Genomic DNA, 22020 nt, shown 5'->3' on the forward strand with positions numbered 1-22020 from the left:
TTTGCTCCATTTCATTTGATTATTTTCGTTATCATTCGCTTCGCTTTTGAGATGACATCCGCTGGTGGATGATGTTTTTTTTCATGGCGGTTCTATTTATATTAGACAGAAGGACGGGGTCGTGGGGTGAGAAGTGTGGATTAGGAGCATTCAGAGGTCGAATAGATAGAATGGACAATATAACAGTCAATATCACTCACTCTCCATCGAATAGAATGAATTAAATCTACAGACACGAGAGGCGGTGGCCTGGGCAACTCGGTTGGCGGATTTCTGCGGCGGGCCCAACTAGGTAAGCGACCTAAAACGGCAACAGGGGCCATTGGTGTTGTCAGCCGGAAGTGAACCGAGCGATGACGTCGACTACCCTGTTCCCAGAGGATTCCTGGCGGTACAACTCCGTCATCTTGGAAACGTATCGCACATGCATACAAAAAAGCCATCTTTTGATCTTCTTTGCAGACTTATTTAAACCACGCTTCTCTTGGTACGATACGTACCTCTTTTTTCTCTCTTCACTTTCATTTCTCTCCCTCCTCCTCGGACCTTTGAAGCCTTTTTTCTCTATCTACTATCTACGATATTAATACCCAACACCACTACTTTCGGAGGAAGATAAGGATTAGAAATCATGGATGTTTATTACGGTATGTCGATAATTTTTAGTGTATTTACGATGATGTCACTGCTAACGTGTATGATAGCATATAATTACGGTACTTCAAACTACGCGTTTTTTCCCCCATGACGATTCGAAGATAACATACTGACACGAAGGAACCATGGGATTAGCCGCTGCCGGCTGGATGATTCTCCAATCTATTCCTCTATTATCGTCTCCCACGATGATGGTCACCATGCTTTCTCCCGAAGTCCGCGAATCAACACGTATGGAAACCCCCCGCTCAAACAATATCTTTCCACGAGATAGTAACGATCAGAGTGAAAACTAACACTAAATTGATTTTTTTCTTTAAAAAAAATACAGCACTAGAAGTCTATTTCTCCCGCTCCCTCGGCTTCGCCGTAATCACAATAGGACTCCTAACCGTCCTCCTAACGGGGTCGATTCCTCTCAAAACCTCATTCGCCGATCCATCATCAAGTCTTGAAGACCCCACTGCTCCGTATGCTCTTCCGGCGCTTATTATTACGGCGACGTATCATGCTACCGTGAGCTTTTATTGTTATACGATGTGGAATGAGACGGGAAATTTTGGGTTTGGGATTGCTACTATTATGGGGACTATTTTGGCTGCTTCTGGGGTTTGGTGTGTGCTTTTTGCGACGAGTGATGGGAGGATTAGTAGGAAGACTGGGGCGGTGAGTTTTTCTCTCTTTTTCCATAGGTTTTTTTTTTTTCTATAGTGGAAAGATGCTGATAGATGATGGGTTTGTAGGATAAGAGAACTAGTGGATTCCCGTTCAAGAATGTTGAGGCAGACAAGAGGAAGGCTGGGAAGAAGGGATTATAAACCGTTCTTCTAATTACTGGCCTTGGATACTCACTCTCTTCTCTCGCCCATCTTGCGGTTTTGAAATCTGGAACTGGGACCTAGATTAAATTGGGCCTGAAAGGCTGAGACTGACTAAAATACCTATTTTTCTCTTCTGCGGCCCAGGCTTGAGATGGGATAATTGAAAGGTGGTTCAGATTAGTATGGGCATTAGCAAGCATGGCATTATGGCCGCACAAACGGTACATCAAATAACATGGAAGGAGAAAAACAATATCGGATCATGATTGGGCCCGGAACGATGTGTAATAAAACTGATCCTCGATCCAAGAGACATAATCCCACGGAAGAACTAACGTTATTGATAACAAAATGATTCTTTTTTTTTTTCAATTCTTTTTTGCAACTTTGCATTTATAGCGTCTCACTTCCCATGTTTATCTTGTAGATTATGACTCCCTCAGCAAGTCCAAGAAAGTTACTCATATTTTCCAGGGCTAGTTTAAATCAAATCTGGGGCTGAAAAGAGGCCATACATCTCTACACAAACTCCATCCGCACACTTAATTCAAGGATGTATAAGTACTCCAAACCCAGACAGATACTAAAGCTAAACCCCAGATATCGATCTATATTTCCTCCTCCACCTCCACAATCCACTGTTTCAGTATTCTCTATTCTTAAACCATCACAAATCAGATTTATAACCATGAACCCCGAAGAGTCCACCGACCACCGACCTTCCTATCGTGGAGGTCGAGGCGGCGGCGGCAGCAACTCTAACTATAACAATCGAGGCAGCAACAGAGGTTACCACAGCTCCTCCAACACATCTTCACAATCCAACGCTCCCAACACATCATCATCCCACGGAGACGATCATAGCGGTAATCGTGGTAGTAGTAATGATGGTAACGGACGAAGTCGTGGCCGAGGCCGTAACCGCTTCATGTCCCCCGCCAAAGCCGAACGAGCCCGTCTCGCCCGCGAAACCATAAACACCACAATCCCACATATTCTCCAGCACACACCCCGTGCAAAAGCCGGTGTCGAAAGTGCCCAAAAATACAGCTATTCCGAAATCCCCACTGTGACAAAGACGGGCGGTAATCCATATATCCCCAAGATCTCGGTGGTATACAACGATACCTTCGATGCGGCTAGGGATCTTGTGGGTCGTTTAAAATCGCAGTTTCCGAGGGATTACGAGGCCGGGAGGGTTAGAGTTGGAGTATTGAATATGGCGTCTAATACTAACCCCGGTGGAGGGGTACTCAACGGTTCTCAGGCGCAGGAGGAGACGTTGTGTAGGAGGAGTACGTTGTATCCTTCTTTGCTAAAACGACATTTTCATCCATTACCCGCCGGAGCTGCGGTATTCACGTCGGATGTTTTGGTGTTTATGACACAAGGGTATGAGATGTTGAAGGTGGAGGATAGGTTTTATGTGGATGTTATATCTATGGCTGCACCTAAACGTCCCGAGTTGACGGGTGATAAGAAGAGGTATGCTGATCAGGCTTCTTATGAGGAGTTGATTTTTGGGGTGAAGGGGATGATGAGGGTTGCGCAGGAGAAGGGGGTTACGCATTTTGTGGCTGGAGCTTTTGGGTGTGGGGCTTATGGGAATCCTAATGCGCTTGTGGCGGAGTGTTTTAAGAGGGTTATTTGTGGTAGGAGGTTTGGGAGTGAGGGGTGGGGAAGAGAGGAGAGGGAGGTTTGGAGTGGAGTTCGTGAAGTGGTTTTTGCGATTTATGGGGAGGATAGGGGCAAAGGGAACCTGGCGGCTTTTAAGGAGGCGTTTGGGGATGTTATGAGGTGGCAGGAGGGGCAGGTTGGTGATGCTGCTAGTGCTGATGTTGATATTGACGGGGAAGGCGAGAGTGCGGGTGGTAGTACTGCTCAAGGTGAAGCTGGAGATGTTGGGCAGGGCTCTAGATTTGGATCTGGGTCTGGATCTGGGTCTGAAAAGTTATCAACCGTGTAAACTAAATATATAAAAAAAAAGTAAATTTATGACTCTCATGCACTAGTATGATGCTGCGGGTATTTAGGGTAGTCTCGAGGCCAATATTTATAGTCTTAATGAAAGCCCATCATACACGCCAGAGGTTGGAGCCGTGGGGCTAAAGTAGATATATAGATCCTATCTCCTCGTGAACTCCGTATTGGGCTAGTCTTGAGCTCCCATAGTTGTCATATCCCCTTTTAAAGTTAACTTGGCGTACTCTACCAATACAAATTTGAATTCGGTAAGTGGCGGAGCTGCATGGACTTGGTGATCTCGTACGGCTTCTAAGTTGCAAACAGCATCCTGGTGATTGTGAGGCCAACTTCGCTGTGTTCCCGAAGCTCCGGCGGAGAGCTTATCGAAACCTGCGTCACCGTTTATTGAAACTGAAGTCTGTTTTATGCTATAGTCGATTATTGACGCTGCTTGGGCAATGAAATCTCCCTGGGAAATCTCGCTCGGGATGAAAGAGAAGAGTTAGAGCAGACTCCCAAAGATATATTTCGGATTGATCTAGAGGAGACATTTACCGCCATGCACTAGCCTCGTTTTCAAAAGGAAAGGAAGAATTCCGGGACGGTCTAGCTCGTCTGCTAGCCGTAATGCTCGTCGCATCTGCAGGAGTATAACCTAAATTCTGGAGGCCGGGGGGGATGAATTGTCCCCTGTATATGAATACCTTCCCCGCATACCTCTATTTATGGAAGCAGGAATTTGATTCTGTGACGCTGTTTCCAATCGTACCTTTGGAGTGATAAGTTTTGTTTCCTGACTTGGCCTTGGAGGCCAGCCGGAGGAAAAAGAGGACTAGAGAAAGAAAAGAAGGGGAGGTGGAAGATTTGGACGAATCTATAGGGGAGCCGAAAACTCAAGGGATGTGCCGTTTATAAATTTGTTTCCTGGCCGATGGTCATGACGGGGTTCGGTGAAGATACTTATATGTTGGAGAAATGTTAAATGATAGGTTCAATATACCAGAAGAACAGCTGCCGGTCTCGGCACTAACGCCGTCCTATCCAACAACTTCACCAGTCTCTAGTAGGAGCTGGTCATATGCAATCTTTGGGCTTAAGATTGTTTGTATGCTAATGCTGAATTTAAATTAAAGCCCCTTTGATAGTACCTAGTTAGGCTCTTTTACCAAATACTGCACTCTCTCCTTCTCCCGCCTCCCTCAACCTCACCCATTTATCCACCACTCTCGGTACTTCACCGTCTAGATGACTAACCACAATTAACGCTTGTCTTTCTTCTAATCCCTCTTCTAACCACTTCATGCACCTATCCCTTAAATCCTCATCCATCCCACTAAAAGCCTCATCCAAAATCACAATATCAGGCTTCTTAATAACCGCCCGCATAAACAATGCCAACCTCTGCGTAGAAACCCCACACTCTCCAAACTCCCTGTTCTGTTCTTCGGGTGATATATCAAAGAACTTAAAAATATCGTCAACCATTTGTTCCCCGTTAGGCGGGAAATGGGGTCTTGTAATAAACGTATCCGCCCAAGCCGACTCTACGCATTTGCGAAGAGATCGCCTGCGAGGGAAGAATTGGTGGATTTCGGGAGATGAGTGGCCGATTAGGGATTGCAATTCAAAGACTGAGATGCCCGGGACGCCCTTTTCGGGGAGTCGGGAACGGCCGAAGAGTTTGACTGGTTGGGAGTATGAGAGGGGGTGGTCGGATGTTATTATTGCTAATAGTGTAGTTTTACCGGAGCCTATGAGTTCAATCGGGTCAGCTAGATATCTATACTAATGTATCACGACCTGGGGTTGAACCTACCATTTGGACCGAATAGTCCCCAGCGATCGCCACGTTTAATAGTCCACGAGAAATCCTTCAATATCTCTCGATCCCTATATGATATTTGGATGCCGCTCATTTCAACGACTGGTTCTTTCTTCCCTTCTTCTGAGGCTTTTACAGGTTCCGTTTTGGCATCCTCGGATGGGATGCTTACTCCAGTACCATAAACTTTATGAAGGATTCCATCATTCTGCTTATCTCCATCTCCTATCCGGATCCCCCTTTCGGATGTTTTCGCTATGACCTCGTCCCTTTCACCCATAGTGAGTACCTTGCTATCCTGCAAATAAGCGATATGTGTCACCCAGTCCGGAAGATGATCCTGAGGTCGTTGTGTGACTACAACTTGAGATGCAATCTGTGACGTATCATTCGCAGCTTCAGATGAGGATATTGTTTTAAGAAGCCCTGATAACCGTTCGATAGACCACGGATCCAAGCCCACTTTTCCCAAAGTTAGTTGGTAACTCTTCATCCATAAATATTCCAAAGGGAATCTTACTAAAAGGCTCATCCAATAACAACAAATCCACACCTCTAAGAAGTGCTTGTGCAATCCTAGCTCTTCGTCCTTGTCCGTTACTTAGAGTACTCACGGGCTGGTCTAGAAGCCCCGTAAGTCGTAAACCAGTGGTTACAGTCTCCAATGGTATATCCGCGGCTTTTGTCGCTACATGGGATTCGAAATCAAAGTTATCTGTATATAGCGGAAGATGTAAAGCTGTTCTTTCTAACCATTGACGTAACGTCAAATCTGTAGCTCCACGGCGTGATTCATATCTAAATATCAAGGTTAAGTTAGTACTCGCCTTGGTATCTAGAACATATATAATAAGAGGGGGAAAAATAGATACCGACTAGACATATACTCCCCCTTCACACTCTCTCCGAATGCACCCTGAGCTGAGAAATCCACCAGAGCGATAGAAGACCCCGCATATTTCTTTTTGTCTGTAAGTGCGGGATAGGTCCTACCCACAATGGGTGTGCAGATATGTGACCCCTGTAACACTTGCAAAAAAGTGGATTTTCCGGAATTCGAAGGACCGATGATGGACCATCTTTGAGGTTTTTTCAGGGGTGTCCGCGAGGCGATGGATTCAAGTGTGAAATTTAGATTGGGGAAAAATGTCGGTCCGGTTTTGGTTCTTTGGAAGGTCGAGTTGACGATTCTGATGAGTGGTGAGGACATGGCACGTTGGTCGGATTTAGCTTAGACGCTTGCTACGTACCCGGCGCGCGCGGCGATTTCCTTTGTCGGGTTTATATTTTGTAGGGGAGCAATTGATAGGTAATACGAAGTTACATGACTCTTCTTACGAGATATTGGCGTCGCTCGGCTTTGTCTTATATCTTGAAGCTCTCCCTTGCATTTTCACGGTCGACATGCATGACGTTTGGACTAAAGTCTGGTCGCGGGCTCGGAAATATCTCCGATGGATATCTCGGATCGAATGCCAAGTAATCCAATATACCACACATCGCAACGCATAGGTATTGTTTTTTTTTTTTTAGAATTTTGGACTTCAAAAGAACTAATTAATTGTCTTAATAGAAATCGTGCGTAAACCTTATCTTAACTAATCTAGTCTAATCAAAGCGAAATGCGCGCTGGTTTGTTTTGCAAAAATCCATGAGAATATCTACAGTAATATAACCCGTCTAATATGCGAACCTAAAATCTAATCGCTTATTACCCTTATCCGTTGTTGTTCGGAGGTAGTTTTCTTTTTCGTCCTTGGTCATTGCGTTCCAGATTGTATCGCGTTGTCTGTGAAGTGGTGTTAGTATCCGTTATACTTCTATGGCGGGATTGATATGGGATAGTGTAAACATACTTATTTCTCCAAACATAATAGTATCGAACACCAATTATCATGAAAATGTTGTATACACCGATGGCGATGAGGACTCTGTTACCCGTTCTATATAGGGGTTTATCATGGTCTCGGTAAATCTAGAGTTGTTGTTAGTATAGTTCAAAAGTAAACACAGGGAATAGAAGTTTAAACTCACATTGCTGGCAATGATACCATCCGCTTGAATAAACATGTTGTAAAGCGCACTAGCCACCGTCCGTGTTCTCACAGTCCCAGCGTTCCGACTTGTCAACGCGACTAGCACGGCGTGTGGATAGGGGTGTCCAACAAGCAATGTCGCCAGTGCAAATTTCACCCAGGCTGATGCTGTCCCCGGTAATACAGCTAAGGCAATGACAACCGGTAAAGCCCATATCTGCGCTATCAACGGGACGATAATTCGCATATTGAACTTTTCTGAAAACCACGTCCAAAACAAGAGTTGTATGATAAAAAGAACATAGGCCGGAATAGTCAACAAGTTAGTGTCGAATGTACCGAATCCAGCGGCTCGCAGTTGTAGCGTAAGATAATTGGTCATCGGAGCCATGGGGATCTGCCAGGTGAGTCCCATAAGGTAGATTGGCCACATATCGTAATCCTTGAAACTCTCCCAGAGTAATCTGGGGCTGAGAGCTTGACGATTGTGCATGTCGCCCTTTCCGGGGTCGTCTCGGAGGATACGGTTTACCATGATTTTTTCTTCGCGTTCGTTGAACCAACCATCTCTACCGCGGAACCAGCTCTTGGTTTGGGTTGGTGATGGTGGGAGATAGAACCAGGAGATTACTCCGATAATGCCTGTAAGGGTTCCTTCGAGGGCGAAGAGCCAGCGCCAGCCTTCCATGCCGTTGAAACCGCGGAGACGGAGGATACCAAAGGCGAGGAAAGCGGCAACGATTTGAGTTGCTTGATAAGAGACCCAAAAGAAGGCGAGGCGGATGGGGAGTTCTTTGCCGGTGTAGAAATATGAGAGATAAAGAACTATTCATCTGTTAGTATTTGAGGCTTATTGTGAATTGATATATCGTAGAGTCAAATCTACTTACTGACGTCGGCAATGAAGCCACCTTCGATCATACCGATAAGAGCTCGGCATGCATAGAACGATCCTTTACCAGTGAGGAATGCCTGGAAACTAGCAACAAGGGACCATGATATCATTTGGATCGGGATCCAGTTGTCAGGTCCAAGTTTCTTCGAGATAAGCTGGGATGGCAATTCGGCTAATAAGAAGGAAACCAAGAAGATTGTTTGACCGGTGTTCTAAACGCTCTGTTAGCCCTATATACTAGAAGGTAGATGCCCGAAAAACTATTCAATTCCACTTACAAAGTCATTGGTATTCAGCTTAAGATCTCCAAGCATATTATCGGACAATGCTTGTCCGATATTTCCTCTGTCCAATTGAAGGGCAAAGAACATGAGGCATGCCCATGAACAGATTCTCCAGTCAATCTATATAAAAGTAATATAGTGTTAGAATTTCGTATGAAAGACCGAGTTTAATGGGGTGTTCTCTACCTTTCGGACCAGCTTCTTCTCCTCTTTCGGATCCCACTCAAATTCAGGATCGTATCTATGCCTTCCCTCATACTTATCGATAGGTACATAAAGATCATCAGCAAGCCCTTTGCTAACAAAGGTAACATTTTTGCCCTTCGTCGACTCGTCCGAGAAAGAACTATCATCTGAGGTAAGAGCATTGGAAGCTACTGCAGATGGGTTCTTTAAGTCAGTCGCTGAGTTATGCGACGAGCCACTGGGACTAGGGTCCTCCGAAACCGGGGTAATCTTCGACATCCTGATTATGAACCGATGGAAGTACGGTCAATAGAGGGAGTAGAGGATGAGGAAGGAGAGAAAGGGGGGTAGTTGGTTTGAGATGGTAACACGACACCGACGAGGATCATCATTGGGAGGAATGCGACCCGAATTTATAGATATCATCATGATCGCCCTCGTTGATGACCCGGGTCTACGGTAAACCCGAAGTTGGGAATATACCATCCCCCTCCCCGAAGTCTCCCACTTTGGTTTCTTTTTCTCCCTTCATAATCGCCTAGAATAATAATATCGATAAGACTTTCTTGATCATGCAGGCGAAGAAAAAATTCCAGTAGTCTCGGAAGCTTGATTTTGCCACGATGCAGGCGATGTTCCCAGGGTTCTGGGCCTGGAGCAAGGCCGCATAATTGCCCTTCAGAAGCGAATCGGATGAAATGCAATAGGCGAGTCAGTTTTTTTACGACCGGGTTCCCGTGGTGGTTCGTGTGAAAAAGGGTTTTAATTTTTCCAGAACGCGTGGGGGGCCCCACTTTTCGTCTTTCAGCCATCTGATGTCGACATCTTTCAGACCTTGTCGGATATCAGTTGATGAGTGGCCATTGCCGTACTCCGAAGAACGGTGAGTATCCATTTTTTAAAAAAAGTTTAATTCAGGTAGAAGGACGGAATTAACAGACGTGTGTTCGAAGTTGCCTCCGCAGGCGCCACATCGAGGTTGAGGAAGACAATTGCCTTTGGAAAGATTCAGCTGCTTGATGTGAAGCTGAAGAAATGATATGATCTCAATGATTGATTGCATGATATGGACTTCTTCCATAGTATACATAACCAAAGCGTCGGCGTCTGGCTTACAAAAAAAAAAAAACTTAAAGTGGTGGACGGGCTAGAGATCAATTGAAATTCGGGCGACCAGAGAGACGCCTCTCCGGTTTCAAACCATATCGCACTAGCAGATTGAATTTTAACATGCAATGAGATCTATAGGCTAGGATTAGAGTATACTCTTGCAAAGCCCGCAGCATGTCGAAAAGCCCTAATTAATTACCGTTAGCAAGTCCCGCGACCAGATCAGATATCTAATCATCTGCATGAGTTCGGAGCGTACCCAGAATTATAAGCCTTAGATAAGCCTTCCAAGGCATCAGAAACAACAACACCACTATGGTATTTTCACCGAGTTCTGTTAATTATGTGAAACCAGCGGCTTCAAAAAAAAGTACAAAAAGTGGATGTTAAGAAAGTTATCACGCAATCTGCATTTGACTTTGCGCCAGATGCGAGTGTGGGGCAATTCCAACAGGGTTTTTGTGTTGTCCGCGATAGTCTCGTTTTAGGCCGTTAGCCGCGCGAAGGAACGGATTTGAATAAGTGAACGGCGATTGGAAGACGGCTTAGTCCTGGTTCATGAAGTTAACTTAGTACATACAATACTACAGTCTCGGCTCAGTCCCGGTTTCATACCGGTCTAGCATGCTAACTAGCAGCAAATACGTATTAATACTTGCAAGTGGCTGGACGGTGGTACAATGAGGAATAATACTTGGAAATGGTGTAAGAACCCCGGTTGCCAGCCCCTGATTGGACAGTCTTGGTAGTACGACAGCTCCAATCTGTCGATATCCACTTTTGGATGGATCCGGTTTTGATATCTTCCATTGCAACCCTAATCCACACGGCCTCCCTAAGAGCACACGGCCTCCCTAAGAGCACTATGTCTAAGAATGAAAACAGTTGTGACATTACTCGGTACGCGGTGGCCATGTTATCGATAAGCCCCCCTTACTATACTGGAATTAATTCCCACTCCTATATTTCCCGATGTGATATGGAGTAGGCACATACACACATACATGTACATGTGAGGTAAGTTCTGATGCTAGCTGTCAGCTGTCACTTCAATCCACCCCGTACGTCTCGACGATCAAACGTCCCTCTTCCAACGGTCCCAACCACGTTTTCGAAGTGCATGACTTACGATAGACAAAGAATATCTTGGAATCACGCAATGTACTGCACGGTAAGTAGCTATACACATCAATTGCGGGGCAGCGTGTCTCGGCAATCTTATAACTCTATATCTGTTACTGGAATCCATGACCTTCTGTTCCTCGACTTATGCCAGATGGGGTTCTATCCCGCGAAAAGGTCATATTCAATGTTACTGATCCATTACAATTGGCCAAAGCGGCACAATTGATCGGATATGTCGGCATCTGCTGACTGATGATAGATACTTGTTCGCCGATATCTATGCTGTACTAGTAGTAATTCTTTGCTAATCGGAGGGAAAGCAGATGGCCGATATCGTCCCTTTCATCTCTCAATGGGAGAATAAATTCCCCGCATATGACGCCGTTACAATCCACTTTGTATGCCCAATAATCCTAAGTTCTGGGTCTCGGATTCTCGTAAATACCCTCCGCAATCTAATCTTATCTTTGGACCATCTACTCCTCTTTGATCAATTGACCAATCCTCATCATCAAAGTCATACTGAATTTGCCATAATAATTTGATTTTATATTATCAAAATGGCACCTGCAGCACCAATTCAAAACGAACAAGAAAAGGTTCTTGTTAACCTCCCCCCAGGGACGGGGCCAACCGTCTACAAGGAAGCTTATGATAATGGCCCAAGATCCTACGAGAGAGAGATTAGTCAGAAGGATACCGCTCCTCCACCAAAATATCCCAATTATCTTCCGACATGGAACCCAGATGTCAAGTAAGTCATGCAATATGAGACTCTTATATTCAAATTCGAGACTAGTTATGCATATTTACATATGTATGTGTATGACGGCCTACTGACTCGACGCTCCATTTGATGGCAGATACGCTCCATTGACTCCATTTGAGCATTATGACCATGGAAAGGATGCCGATCCAACATTCCCAAATCTTCTCAAAGGCGCCAAGGTTACGGATCTTACTAGCAATATTGGAGCCGAAATTGAAGGGATTCAGCTTAGCCAACTCAATGATGCCGGAAAGGATGAACTAGCCCTCTTTGTTGCCCAAAAGAAGGTTGTTGGTAAGAATAATTTCCAGGAAACGTATATTGTAAGGCTCGTGATTCCTAATATAATATATTGGAACCTTTAGCCTTCCGAAACCAGGACTTCGCAGACCTCCCAATCCAGGAGGCTCTAGACTTCGGTGGTTACTTTGGTCGTCACCACATTCACCCCACATCTGGTGGTCCAGCTGGACGTAAGTAGACTATCCTGTCTAATCAATCTCGTTAAAAATCGTTTATCTAACACTGAATAAACCAGACCCTGAGGTTCACCTCGTCCACCGCTCCGTCGACGACACATCCGCCCAAGATTTCCTCAGAGAGCACTCTAACTCCCTCACATGGCACTCCGATGTCACATACGAAAAGCAGCCACCCGGAACTACTTTCCTCTACCTTCTTGACGGCCCACCAACCGGTGGTGACACACTATTTGCAAACCAGGCCGAAGCATATAAACGTCTCAGCCCTGAGTTCCGAAAGCGACTACACGGCTTAACAGCCGTTCACTCGGCACACGAACAGGCTACTTCGAGTTTAACCCGGGGAGGCATTGTGAGGAGGGAGCCGGTTACAAGTGTGCATCCGATTGTTCGGGAGCATCCGGTTACAAAGGAGAAGGCGTTGTTTGTAAACCCACAGTGTATGCATCCCCGCTAGACACCGTCAAAAGTAACATAGGTTGATCGAAAGAAACTAACGGGTGAGCTATAGTCACACGTTATATCGTCGGATTTAAGAAAGAGGAATCCGACCACCTCCTGAAATTCCTATACGACCACACAGCTCTAGGACAGGATTTCCAGGCTCGAGTTAAATGGGCACCTGGTACTGTAGTTGTTTGGGACAATCGGTAAGTTTTGCGGCTACATCTGGAAACAAACATATTTCTTGCGAAAATTATACTAATGGTTTGGATAGTGTAACATTCCACTCCGCCATTCTCGATTGGTTTGATGGTCACCGACGACATTTGGCTAGAATCACGCCTCAGGCAGAGGCTCCATATGAACCCCCATTCGAGGGTTAAAGTCTTAGACTTTTAACGAAAAGAAAATTTATTTTTGTTAATATTTTGATTTGATCGGTATATATATATATATATATGATATGTCGACAGAATGTATTTATCACGATTAGCTAAGGCGGCAATCTATTCATCCTTTCAGAAGTTAGGATATTTAAGGTCAAAAATCTTGAGTTTATAGTAATATTGTGAATAGTTTCGGATATATCACAAGTAAAACTATTTATTATAGCTTTCTCATCCAAAATCGTGATCCTAGCTGCGATTTCAGCATCATATTGCTCTAAAAGTCTAGCTTTACTATCAGAATACATTAGCAGCATCACGTGATGGTTTTGGCCTTCAAAACCCCCTGTAGTTTCCGCTAGGGTCTATTAGGAAAGATTAACAGCCATGCGTATTTAGTCTGGGATGTGTCTTTATTCTCTAGTAACGTTTTGTTCTAAATCTGCTCGATTCTTGTAGAACGTGATGTAAATCCATGTTGCACGCCCACGTTGTGAACTCACACAAACTATGGATTGCCCAAAAATAACAACATACTTTCGCTCGGGAGTCCACATACATTTACACAAAGATCAGCTGGAGGCTGATAGTCTGGATTTTGTGATTGAGTGTTTTTATTTTATTGAGGGAACTTTGTTTGAACCGTGGATGCGTAAGAGATAGGATCAACTTTTGAAAGTTATTAATAGCGGAGTACATACAAGCGAGAAACGATGCATTGAAAATCAAGACATAGCACCTATAACTAAGTTGATATCATGTATCATTCATCCAGAAAGAAAACAACATGAGCGCTATAATCAGAATCCTCGGGAAATCGAGTGAGATTGAAGCTTCGATCTGCGAACCTACGCTCGATAACCCCAATCAAAGCATCCGCATCTTTCGGCACGTAAAATTCGATTTCCGCGAGACCCTTAAAACTGATTGGCTTTTGAAGAAACAGCCAAAGAATAATAGAGCATATTCCGTCTCCTTCAACTTGACTCGAATCAGACTCCTCTGCCACATTTCGAATGGAAATACGCTCTATATTCGAGTATCTAGAAATAAATTCCACCTCCTAGAGATCGCAAAAAATTGCAAGGCGGATTAGATTCTGAGCTCGATCAGGGAAAAGTTCTTATGAAGTCTTACCCAAGCATAATCATATATAACTTGCTCATTATTCTCAAAACTCCATGTAGCGTATATATATATATCTCTGACTTCCACGCTCTTAATCTGAGGTCCGTCAAAATTAAAGAATGCATCAAAAGCCGCCAAAACTGCTTTATCGAGCGTGAGGATCGACACATGTTCAAGCATTGGCAGGTCATACTCCGTCAAAGGCATAGCGTCAACGTTTGTCAAAATCCCCCTTGAGTACGCAAACATCGCTACGGCTGCGTATCCAAATTTTAAGGTTGTAACAGTCCTTGCAGACGGCCATATGATGTCACAGAATAACTCAAGTACGGAAAATGCTGCTTCCCTCTCCTCTATTTGGCTCTGTTCCGATTCCCAGGCATCATTACAACCGAGATGTAGTTCGGTAAGGTTAGCGTGAGGAGAAGCGGGAGGGTGAGAAGACGAGGCATCAAGCTCTTCTTGAAGTTTCTCCCTTCGCGTGTGCTTCAGATTGCTGCAAACAACTGGGTCTGCGCCTAACCAAACAGACAGCTTTTTCAGGGAGAGGCATGTAGTCAGGAGGTTGTGAATTCCGTCAGTGTAAGTTTGTACTTGGGTAGTAGATTTTAGATATTTTTCTGAGTAGAATCTCGCTTCTTTTAGATTGCTGAAGCTAGCAAATAGTGGACTTAGGAACTGAGGTATCGTCATGGGTATTTCTTGGGAGGTATCTCCAGCCGTCATAGTGTCGGCGAATGGGTCTCCATTGAAGCAGAAACTTCTGGTAAACATGAAAGTGAAAAGGTTAGAAGTAAATCTGGGATTAGTTGATACTCGGGATGCTAGAGATTCTAGTGCCTACTTACTTAACCACCGTACCGTATGCCTCGTAGAGAGCATACTTTCCAGGAATTGAAACCCCAGGACAATATGGAGCCCACCTGTAGATATCACGATGCTCATGTACCTGATATTGGAGGGAACAAAATCGGTAGAGCAGTGCAGTGGCATGGTCCCGAAAACGTCTGCAAGTTAGGACAATCGGTAGCACTTGGAGGACAAACTTGCGGTGGCGGCCAGTTGCATAAGCAGGGGTATGATCGTCCCAGAACAGAATCGGCGGCGGAGTCAAGCACTCTTTGAATATTTGGGCTAAGATTTCATTTGGGAGCCTTAGAAAGCCGCTCTGTGCTTGCCCTTTGATAGCCTCGAGACGAGGCTCTTTGAGATGATTCATTGTGAACTTGTGTATGTGTCACGGGCGAGAAGGGCATCTATATCTGCACCAGTTCCACTTATATGCTGTTGCAAAATGATGGCTGATTGGCACGTTCGCGCAAATGCGGGACCTGAACCTAGGTAATGAAGCACCGTCTCATCAAGTTTGTATGTTAGAAAGAAAGAAAGATAGTTTAGGTTGGATTTAAGTTTGAGTGTTACTTTCAACCTCCAAGCCTCGTGTTCGAAAACAACTGGGCTGGACTAAATTGTCCCTGTGCGCGGGGTCTGTAGCTACGTAGAACCACGTCACAAATTTCCCAAAGGGCAATCTTCTGGATCCTGTCACAATCTATGACTTTCTATACGACATATACGACGTATCCGACGAGCTTGATTGCATTCTTTTCTCTTCCAATTTCGAAGAGAGAAAAAATGAGAAATCTGATTGCAAGAGAACTGATTGTAGACATGTGCACGTGTGTAAGTGTTAACGTTCGATCCAATGAAGCCTCGACGAAGATAAGTGCATCGTTTGTTATATTTCCATATCCGGTTATCATATCTCCTAATGTGGTAAATTTATTAAACTGGCACGTTGTACAAGGATTGGGCGGTAGACGTCGGAGCAAACGAGGAGTCGGCGGTTTACCTTACGTAAGCTCACAGTGGTTCTCGAAATGTTGCAATCGACCATGCAAAGCTAAAATCGCGCGAGTGATTTCGCAACAACACTGACCTGACTCGCATCGCATAAAAAGCCCCACCATCGCCCCTCATCCCTCCCTCATCTCTCATCCTCATCACCTCCCATGTAGCTCTAAACCTCACTAGTCTGGCCTTTAAGTTCCAATATCAATTGATCAATTGATATCAATCCTTCTACGAAACCATCAATTGCGAAACCAATCTAAATTCGAGCTCGAGCATCAGATTCTCCCAAAAGTTTTTCACGATGAAGATCTACTACTACGACTCCCTCCCCGGCGACCAACGTCTCCACCACGAGTCATCGGACCCTCTTCCCGAATCTCTCCTTGATGACCTCGCTATCATCGCCGGTTTCTATACATCCGGCGAGCAAGTCGATACCATCGCTAAGGAGCGAAACTACAGGAACCGCGACATCATCACCGTTTCACCAGAAGCAATGGGTGAAGTCTACGAGTCCAAGGTCAAGATGTTCTTCGCTGAGCATCTCCACGAAGATGAAGAGATTCGTTATATCTTGGATGGAAGCGGTTACTTTGATGTCAGGAGCGGGAAGCCTGGTGCTGAAGATGAGAGATGGGTTCGTGTGGCTATGGAAGCTGGGGATTTCATCGTCTTGCCAGCTGGAATCTATCATCGCTTCACCACCGATGAGAAGAATGTATGTTTTTTTACCGACTTTACCCTCTCCATTCTCAAACATGTTTTGCTAACTCTTGATGATGAATAATAGTATATTAAGGCAATGAGGTTGTTCAAGGACGAGGTAAGTCAACTACAAATTACTGCTATTCCACCGCAACAACACCTCTTAACTAATTTCTTGAATAGCCAAAATGGACCGCCCTCAATCGCAGTGCTGAGGTTGACGAGAACCCTTACAGGCAGGAGTATGTCAGCACTCTGTTGAAAGCCTAGTTGACCACAGCATGCCAAATTTTCCTCATACATTATCATGAATTTTTGTCTACTAGCCCATAAAAGTACTGCAATCAGCGAACCGGGAATCAGGAATTCTGCACCACATTTTTTGATCACAAGAAGTCTTTCAAGTTTTAGAGAGCAGGACCTTGCCAAAACAGGCTCGTAGGCGTGAAATTTTGTTCCATATGTTCCGTGATATATACAATATCCACGTTTGCTAGACTATATATATTTACATCTCCACTCCTTTGATTGTATTTCATCCTTCTCTTCTCTCCCCAAGAGAGCCATTGAAATCCTCTCTTAACAATTAGTGCTAACATTCGAAGTCGTACAATAAGTTCCATCTGGCCCACTTCCAATCTTAGTAGGCTCCTTCCCGCTAGAATTACCTGTATACCTATCACAATACTTTCCAGAATTCTGGCACGAATTCGAGATCTTGCAAGTATCTCCGTAGTTTGTATTAATACCACAGAGGACTCCACCGGAGACGGCAACAACGTTGTCAATGATGACATTTCGTGGACCACCATTACCACTGCAGTTACCACATGATCGGACGACTTTTCCGTAGTCGTTTGCGTAGAAGTTTTTGATGGAAATTGTACCACGACCGTTGAACTATTAAGAAGTTGAGGTTAGTTGGCTGGTTGGTTTTAGGGTGGGTTTTGGATTTAGGGGAGTTGACGAACCTGGACGATTTTGTCGGAGGCATGGAAGGCACCGCCACCGTTGATGTAGGAAGTTCCGGAGGATTGTTTCAATCTACAACTTGGGTATTAGACACTATACATACCATAATCGACGACGGAAGTAAAGTACTTACGTGATAGCGTCTTCGCAAACATCAGCCCACCAGACGTTATTCAAGGTGCTAAATATTCGACAATTAATATCTTCCAACTTGAAATTTTAGGGGTTCAAGGAATCACTACATACCAAGTACCTCTGCAATGGACACCCTCAGCTTGGTTTGGTCCGATAATAACATTCTGGAGTGTGGCACCGGCCTCCAAAATGAACATAGCCTCACTTTCACCGGTCTCGTCCTGCTCAGCGCAGACCTTTGCTATAAACACCCCAAAAAATTCAGCACCAAACAAAAAACTAATAACCTATTCGATATAAAGAATAAAACTTACGATTTCGATCATACTTCTTCATCCCACCATCGAAGAACGACGGCACCAAGATGGGTGCATTGGTAGCAACGGACCCCTGACTAGCCGGCAACGACTTAGTAATCCCAGTCGGAGCACTTCCACCACCGGCAGAGGTAGTGGCAGCCTTGGAAGTAGTAGTAGTCTTCAAAGTAGTCGTAGGATTAGAGCTACCGCCGGTATAGTAGCATGAACATTCTTTGGAGATCTGACTAGGTTTGTTATCACAGTTTGTAGCCCATGATGGGAGACCTGTGGTGGCGGTTATGACGGTCTTTGTAAAGGTTGCGCAGTAGGCCGATGCAGTTGCGGATTGGGATTTGATGAAGCTGGCGCAGGAGTTTGAGTCTGGATTTGCGCAGCCAAGGATTACGGGCGCGAAGGCCGCTAGGAGGAGGAGTTTTTGCATTTTTTCGGGGTATTGGGGTACTGTGGAAGTATATATGCTTATCTAACTGGGTATTTGTGGATACTAGTTATATTTTGATATACTCTATGATCGATTGATGCAGGCCTTAATTGCGTGATTTCAGAGAGCTTCGTCTGGTCTTTATACTTCAAGAGCCGAAGTGTCTTGAGCTATGATGGTCCACGGTAAATTTTAAACCCCGGTGTTTTATTTCACCGTTATGGGATATAGCTTCGATCATGCTTGATTAATATCAGGGGAGGGGCCGGAAGGTTAATGGATCCAAACTCGTCTATTCGAAGAACCGGGTGCCCCTAGTCTTGTGACAGTCGATATGCCGATTCCGATCCCCACGAATGAAGAACTAGAATATATTCCATGGCTGAAGCACCTATACTCTACGTCAAGCAGGTATAAGCGGTGGAATAAAAAACCTAAGCGTACTCTATGCTTCATCAGGGATAAAGCTTTCGATGAAAATTGTCCGACCACAATGCAAAGCAAGGTGCATGCAGAGGTGTGCATGACTAAATAGCAATACCAGGCGAAAATCAAGCCCTTATTCGAGACGAGACCACTAAACCATGGATCTTCCATCCCATCGGTACACGGAGTTTTAAGTATTCCCCTGCCACAAAACATGTCAACATCACCAATTTATCGAAGCATGCATATGAGGTTTTTGCGTTGAGCCTTGTTTTAAAATGGAGGTTACCCCTGATGGGAAAGGAACGCCAAGCGAGTCGTTCTAATGAATTTATTGGATCGGTTAGCTTCGTATTCGGCTTGGCACAGGACATCGGCGCGGCATCCCGACCCGTTGTACCGTTGTTTGACCCAGAGCTGCAGAGTTAGGCCGGGGCGAGGTACTTTCCCCGGATTTTTGACGTGCAGGTGGGGTTTTTGGAGACGATTTGTGGAAAATATTTTGGCGATTTGGGAGGCTGAGGTGGTTGGATATTTGTCCGTCTTGTGTATGTTGGAAGGTTTTGGGTGGCCATTGCATTGCATTGCATCGCAACCTAGCTTGTATTTGTATACACATATGCATAGTGTACGTATTTGAATTCTAATATAGATCTGTGTAGATGTAGATGTACACCGCTAACAGTTGTTGTTACGAATTGTTTAATGTTAAAAGTAATAGATTTGAGCTCATGAGGTTATCTATCAGAAAATACTGCAGGCTAACGTAAAAATGCGAAATATTAAGCTTCACTTTTGGGTTCATATAGCATTAGCTAGCACATCGCAAGGCAGTCCATTATCGATAATTATAGTATTATCTAGTAAACTTTCGAGTCAAATTAATCGAATTCGCTAGATCCATAGTGGGGACAAAGAAATCCCAATAGACTTCGAGGCCAACTAGACTCATGGTGCGAGCTCTGGATCCGACATATTTGTCGTTGACCGATGTATCTAGTTCCAAATAAAATCGCTCTACATCTTTAGTTACCATACATTAGATTGTAACCCGCGTATTATATTACATATGCTGATTTAGATACTCAAATCTCCTCTTCATCTGTTGAAAACTAAAGTGTACATACAAGTTAACTTCACAATCAATCTCAGCTCCATGACTTAGCCGATGGATATTGCACGCAGAAGGCATGTTAATCAAGCCAGTACTATAGTTTTAAGCTTAATGCTAGCAGAAGAAAATTATCGACGGCAGATTTAAGCCCCGTCCCGGCGGCTTAAATTCTAACATTCGTGCGGTATGCATATAGAGGCATAAGCTTCGAGATTAGCTACGAACGGCAAATTAATGTGGCATCGGTTATTTCTAGATCTCGCGCTCGTCACTGGTACATGTGTTCTTGATATTGGTGAAATAGAGTTCGTAGATAATTCTATAGCCATGATCGTTAAGGGGATCGATAGCATAAGAATATACGCGCCTGCCGTATATAGCTGCGATTATTTGTGCATGTAGTCACGATTCGAAGTTGGTATGAATGCTTAAATTCGAATTCTCAGTACATATTGTGTATATGTAGATTAATAGCGGGCTTATTTGCATAGTACATCCACCAATATTAAAATTCATACAAAATTGTATAACGATAATTCGTAACGGTCGTATGATATCTCCAAAGTAAGCGCTCCAATCAAAGAACTATGTATGTAAAACGCCTGCAAAGAACCCCAATCCCATATAATACAATCGGATTTTGGAATTAGAAGAAAAAAAAAGCACCCAAGAGTCCCTACCAAAGAAACATCAAAAGCGGAATTTAAGCATCATTGATAGTCTCCAGCCCTGTAACCTTTCTCTGAGGTCTCGGCCTTTCAACTGCCGGTGCCAACTCGCCCGTCGTCGCAATAGACGGTACCTTATTCAAACTATTCTTCCTCGATAACCCTCCAGGCAGAAGCATACTTGTCAAACTCCCCCTCCTCCCTCTACTTTCCTGTTCAAAAGTTTCTACCCTCATAATCGAAGCATCTGGATCGATAACGCCCCCTCTTCCTTCTAAAGGTCTGGTCCCCGTCTCTTCCATAGCAACAGGTGCACTCCTCCTTCTACTATCATGAGCACTACGACTTCCGGATCCAACGAGTCTACTCCCGCTTCCTAGACTTTTCTTGCGTAGCACTAGAGATTTAAAAGCGGGGAGGCAACATACGATGATACCGACTGATTGCTCTACCGCTGCCCAGGCCTGTTGCATACCTATTATGGGACCGGAGCCGGCCGTGAACACATATGCCACCCTTCCTAGGGTTATTATAACACCGACGAAGCCGATGGCAAAGATGGCACTTGCCGCGTAGAACTGCTTTATGTTGTTCCGTCGGAGGACGTGAAGGAATGAAAAAGGAAGCGAGAAAACTATATCCATCATATCAGTAATTTCGGACGATAAAATGTCATATTGTACAGTTCAGTGTTGGGTGGTACATACTCATAATCTCAGTACCCGTATGCAATGACACCGTAACAATATACGGATCATAAGCAAAATACGCCACGCATGCATCCTGCGGATCTTCGACTTCCCAGTTACTGCTTATTGGTATACACCAAAAGATGTTAAGCCCTAGCCACACGAAGCACGAAGATATTACAAAAACGGTGATGATGTGCAAGGCAATCCTTTGCTTCGGCATGGTCGCCGGCGGGATTAGTTGGTAAAACAGTGTGACAAGGTAGAATTTTACGCCCCACAAGGAAAGGTAATAAGGCATTGATGAGGCGTAGAGCATCTATTCATTTTATTGGATGTTAGCTGGTATCGTGTGAGGACCTATGCAGTATGCAATGTGCTAATGCGCCTGTTGAAGCGAGATACTCTAAACCAAAACAGGCGACTTTTTAAGGCATAAAATATCGAGGACCGGTGGTAAATGATAGTTTTGGTCACACATACCTTTAGCAGGTGTCTCAACCTGGTTTTGTCCAATTTCAAGTATGCACTCCATGGATCCTCTAGTGTTTGGTCCAGTGACAGTCTTTCATCGCTGAAGCCCGAAGTAACCATTACCGTGTCACA

At 44.5% G+C, this 22020-nt stretch overlaps 9 protein-coding genes across 9 annotated transcripts; 4 read left to right on the forward strand and 5 right to left on the reverse strand.

The window, feature by feature from the left end:
* Window positions 1-631: 631 nt before the first annotated feature.
* Window positions 632-1475, forward strand: AOL_s00007g221 (uncharacterized protein; the record flags this gene model as incomplete). The annotated part of the gene is made up of 5 exons (XM_011120122.1): window positions 632-647; window positions 705-716; window positions 793-888; window positions 989-1323; window positions 1401-1475. The coding sequence occupies 5 exons, from the start codon at window positions 632-634 to the stop codon at window positions 1473-1475; spliced, it is 534 nt and encodes a 177-aa protein (XP_011118424.1).
* Window positions 1476-2166: 691 nt separating this feature from the next.
* AOL_s00007g222 (uncharacterized protein) lies at window positions 2167-3444 on the forward strand (the record flags this gene model as incomplete). Its single annotated transcript, XM_011120123.1, has 1 exon — window positions 2167-3444. One exon carries the CDS (start codon window positions 2167-2169, stop codon window positions 3442-3444), a length of 1278 nt encoding a protein of 425 aa, XP_011118425.1.
* Window positions 3445-4595: 1151 nt separating this feature from the next.
* AOL_s00007g223 (uncharacterized protein) lies at window positions 4596-6475 on the reverse strand (the record flags this gene model as incomplete). Its single annotated transcript, XM_011120124.1, has 4 exons — window positions 4596-5194; window positions 5260-5727; window positions 5786-6063; window positions 6138-6475. 4 exons carry the CDS (start codon window positions 6473-6475, stop codon window positions 4596-4598), a joined length of 1683 nt encoding a protein of 560 aa, XP_011118426.1.
* Window positions 6476-6945: 470 nt separating this feature from the next.
* On the reverse strand, window positions 6946-8945 carry AOL_s00007g224 (uncharacterized protein; the record flags this gene model as incomplete). Its single annotated transcript, XM_011120125.1, has 6 exons — window positions 6946-7054; window positions 7122-7240; window positions 7300-8126; window positions 8192-8408; window positions 8475-8600; window positions 8667-8945. 6 exons carry the CDS (start codon window positions 8943-8945, stop codon window positions 6946-6948), a joined length of 1677 nt encoding a protein of 558 aa, XP_011118427.1.
* Window positions 8946-11461: 2516 nt separating this feature from the next.
* AOL_s00007g225 (uncharacterized protein) lies at window positions 11462-12979 on the forward strand (the record flags this gene model as incomplete). Its single annotated transcript, XM_011120126.1, has 6 exons — window positions 11462-11655; window positions 11765-11964; window positions 12036-12143; window positions 12209-12592; window positions 12664-12802; window positions 12871-12979. 6 exons carry the CDS (start codon window positions 11462-11464, stop codon window positions 12977-12979), a joined length of 1134 nt encoding a protein of 377 aa, XP_011118428.1.
* Window positions 12980-14074: 1095 nt separating this feature from the next.
* AOL_s00007g226 (uncharacterized protein) lies at window positions 14075-15329 on the reverse strand (the record flags this gene model as incomplete). Its single annotated transcript, XM_011120127.1, has 2 exons — window positions 14075-14873; window positions 14959-15329. The coding sequence occupies 2 exons, from the start codon at window positions 15327-15329 to the stop codon at window positions 14075-14077; spliced, it is 1170 nt and encodes a 389-aa protein (XP_011118429.1).
* Window positions 15330-16265: 936 nt separating this feature from the next.
* Window positions 16266-16939, forward strand: AOL_s00007g227 (uncharacterized protein; the record flags this gene model as incomplete). Its single annotated transcript, XM_011120128.1, has 3 exons — window positions 16266-16682; window positions 16755-16787; window positions 16853-16939. The coding sequence occupies 3 exons, from the start codon at window positions 16266-16268 to the stop codon at window positions 16937-16939; spliced, it is 537 nt and encodes a 178-aa protein (XP_011118430.1).
* A 309-nt stretch (window positions 16940-17248) lies between these two features.
* Window positions 17249-18517, reverse strand: AOL_s00007g228 (uncharacterized protein; the record flags this gene model as incomplete). The annotated part of the gene is made up of 5 exons (XM_011120129.1): window positions 17249-17569; window positions 17641-17713; window positions 17775-17822; window positions 17888-18017; window positions 18091-18517. The coding sequence occupies 5 exons, from the start codon at window positions 18515-18517 to the stop codon at window positions 17249-17251; spliced, it is 999 nt and encodes a 332-aa protein (XP_011118431.1).
* Window positions 18518-20760: 2243 nt separating this feature from the next.
* AOL_s00007g229 (uncharacterized protein) lies at window positions 20761-22008 on the reverse strand (the record flags this gene model as incomplete). The annotated part of the gene is made up of 3 exons (XM_011120130.1): window positions 20761-21359; window positions 21433-21733; window positions 21898-22008. 3 exons carry the CDS (start codon window positions 22006-22008, stop codon window positions 20761-20763), a joined length of 1011 nt encoding a protein of 336 aa, XP_011118432.1.
* Window positions 22009-22020: the final 12 nt, after the last annotated feature.

This window comes from Orbilia oligospora (assembly GCF_000225545.1).
Source record: "Orbilia oligospora ATCC 24927 unplaced genomic scaffold scaffold00007, whole genome shotgun sequence".
Taxonomy (NCBI): Eukaryota; Fungi; Ascomycota; class Orbiliomycetes; order Orbiliales; family Orbiliaceae; genus Orbilia; species Orbilia oligospora.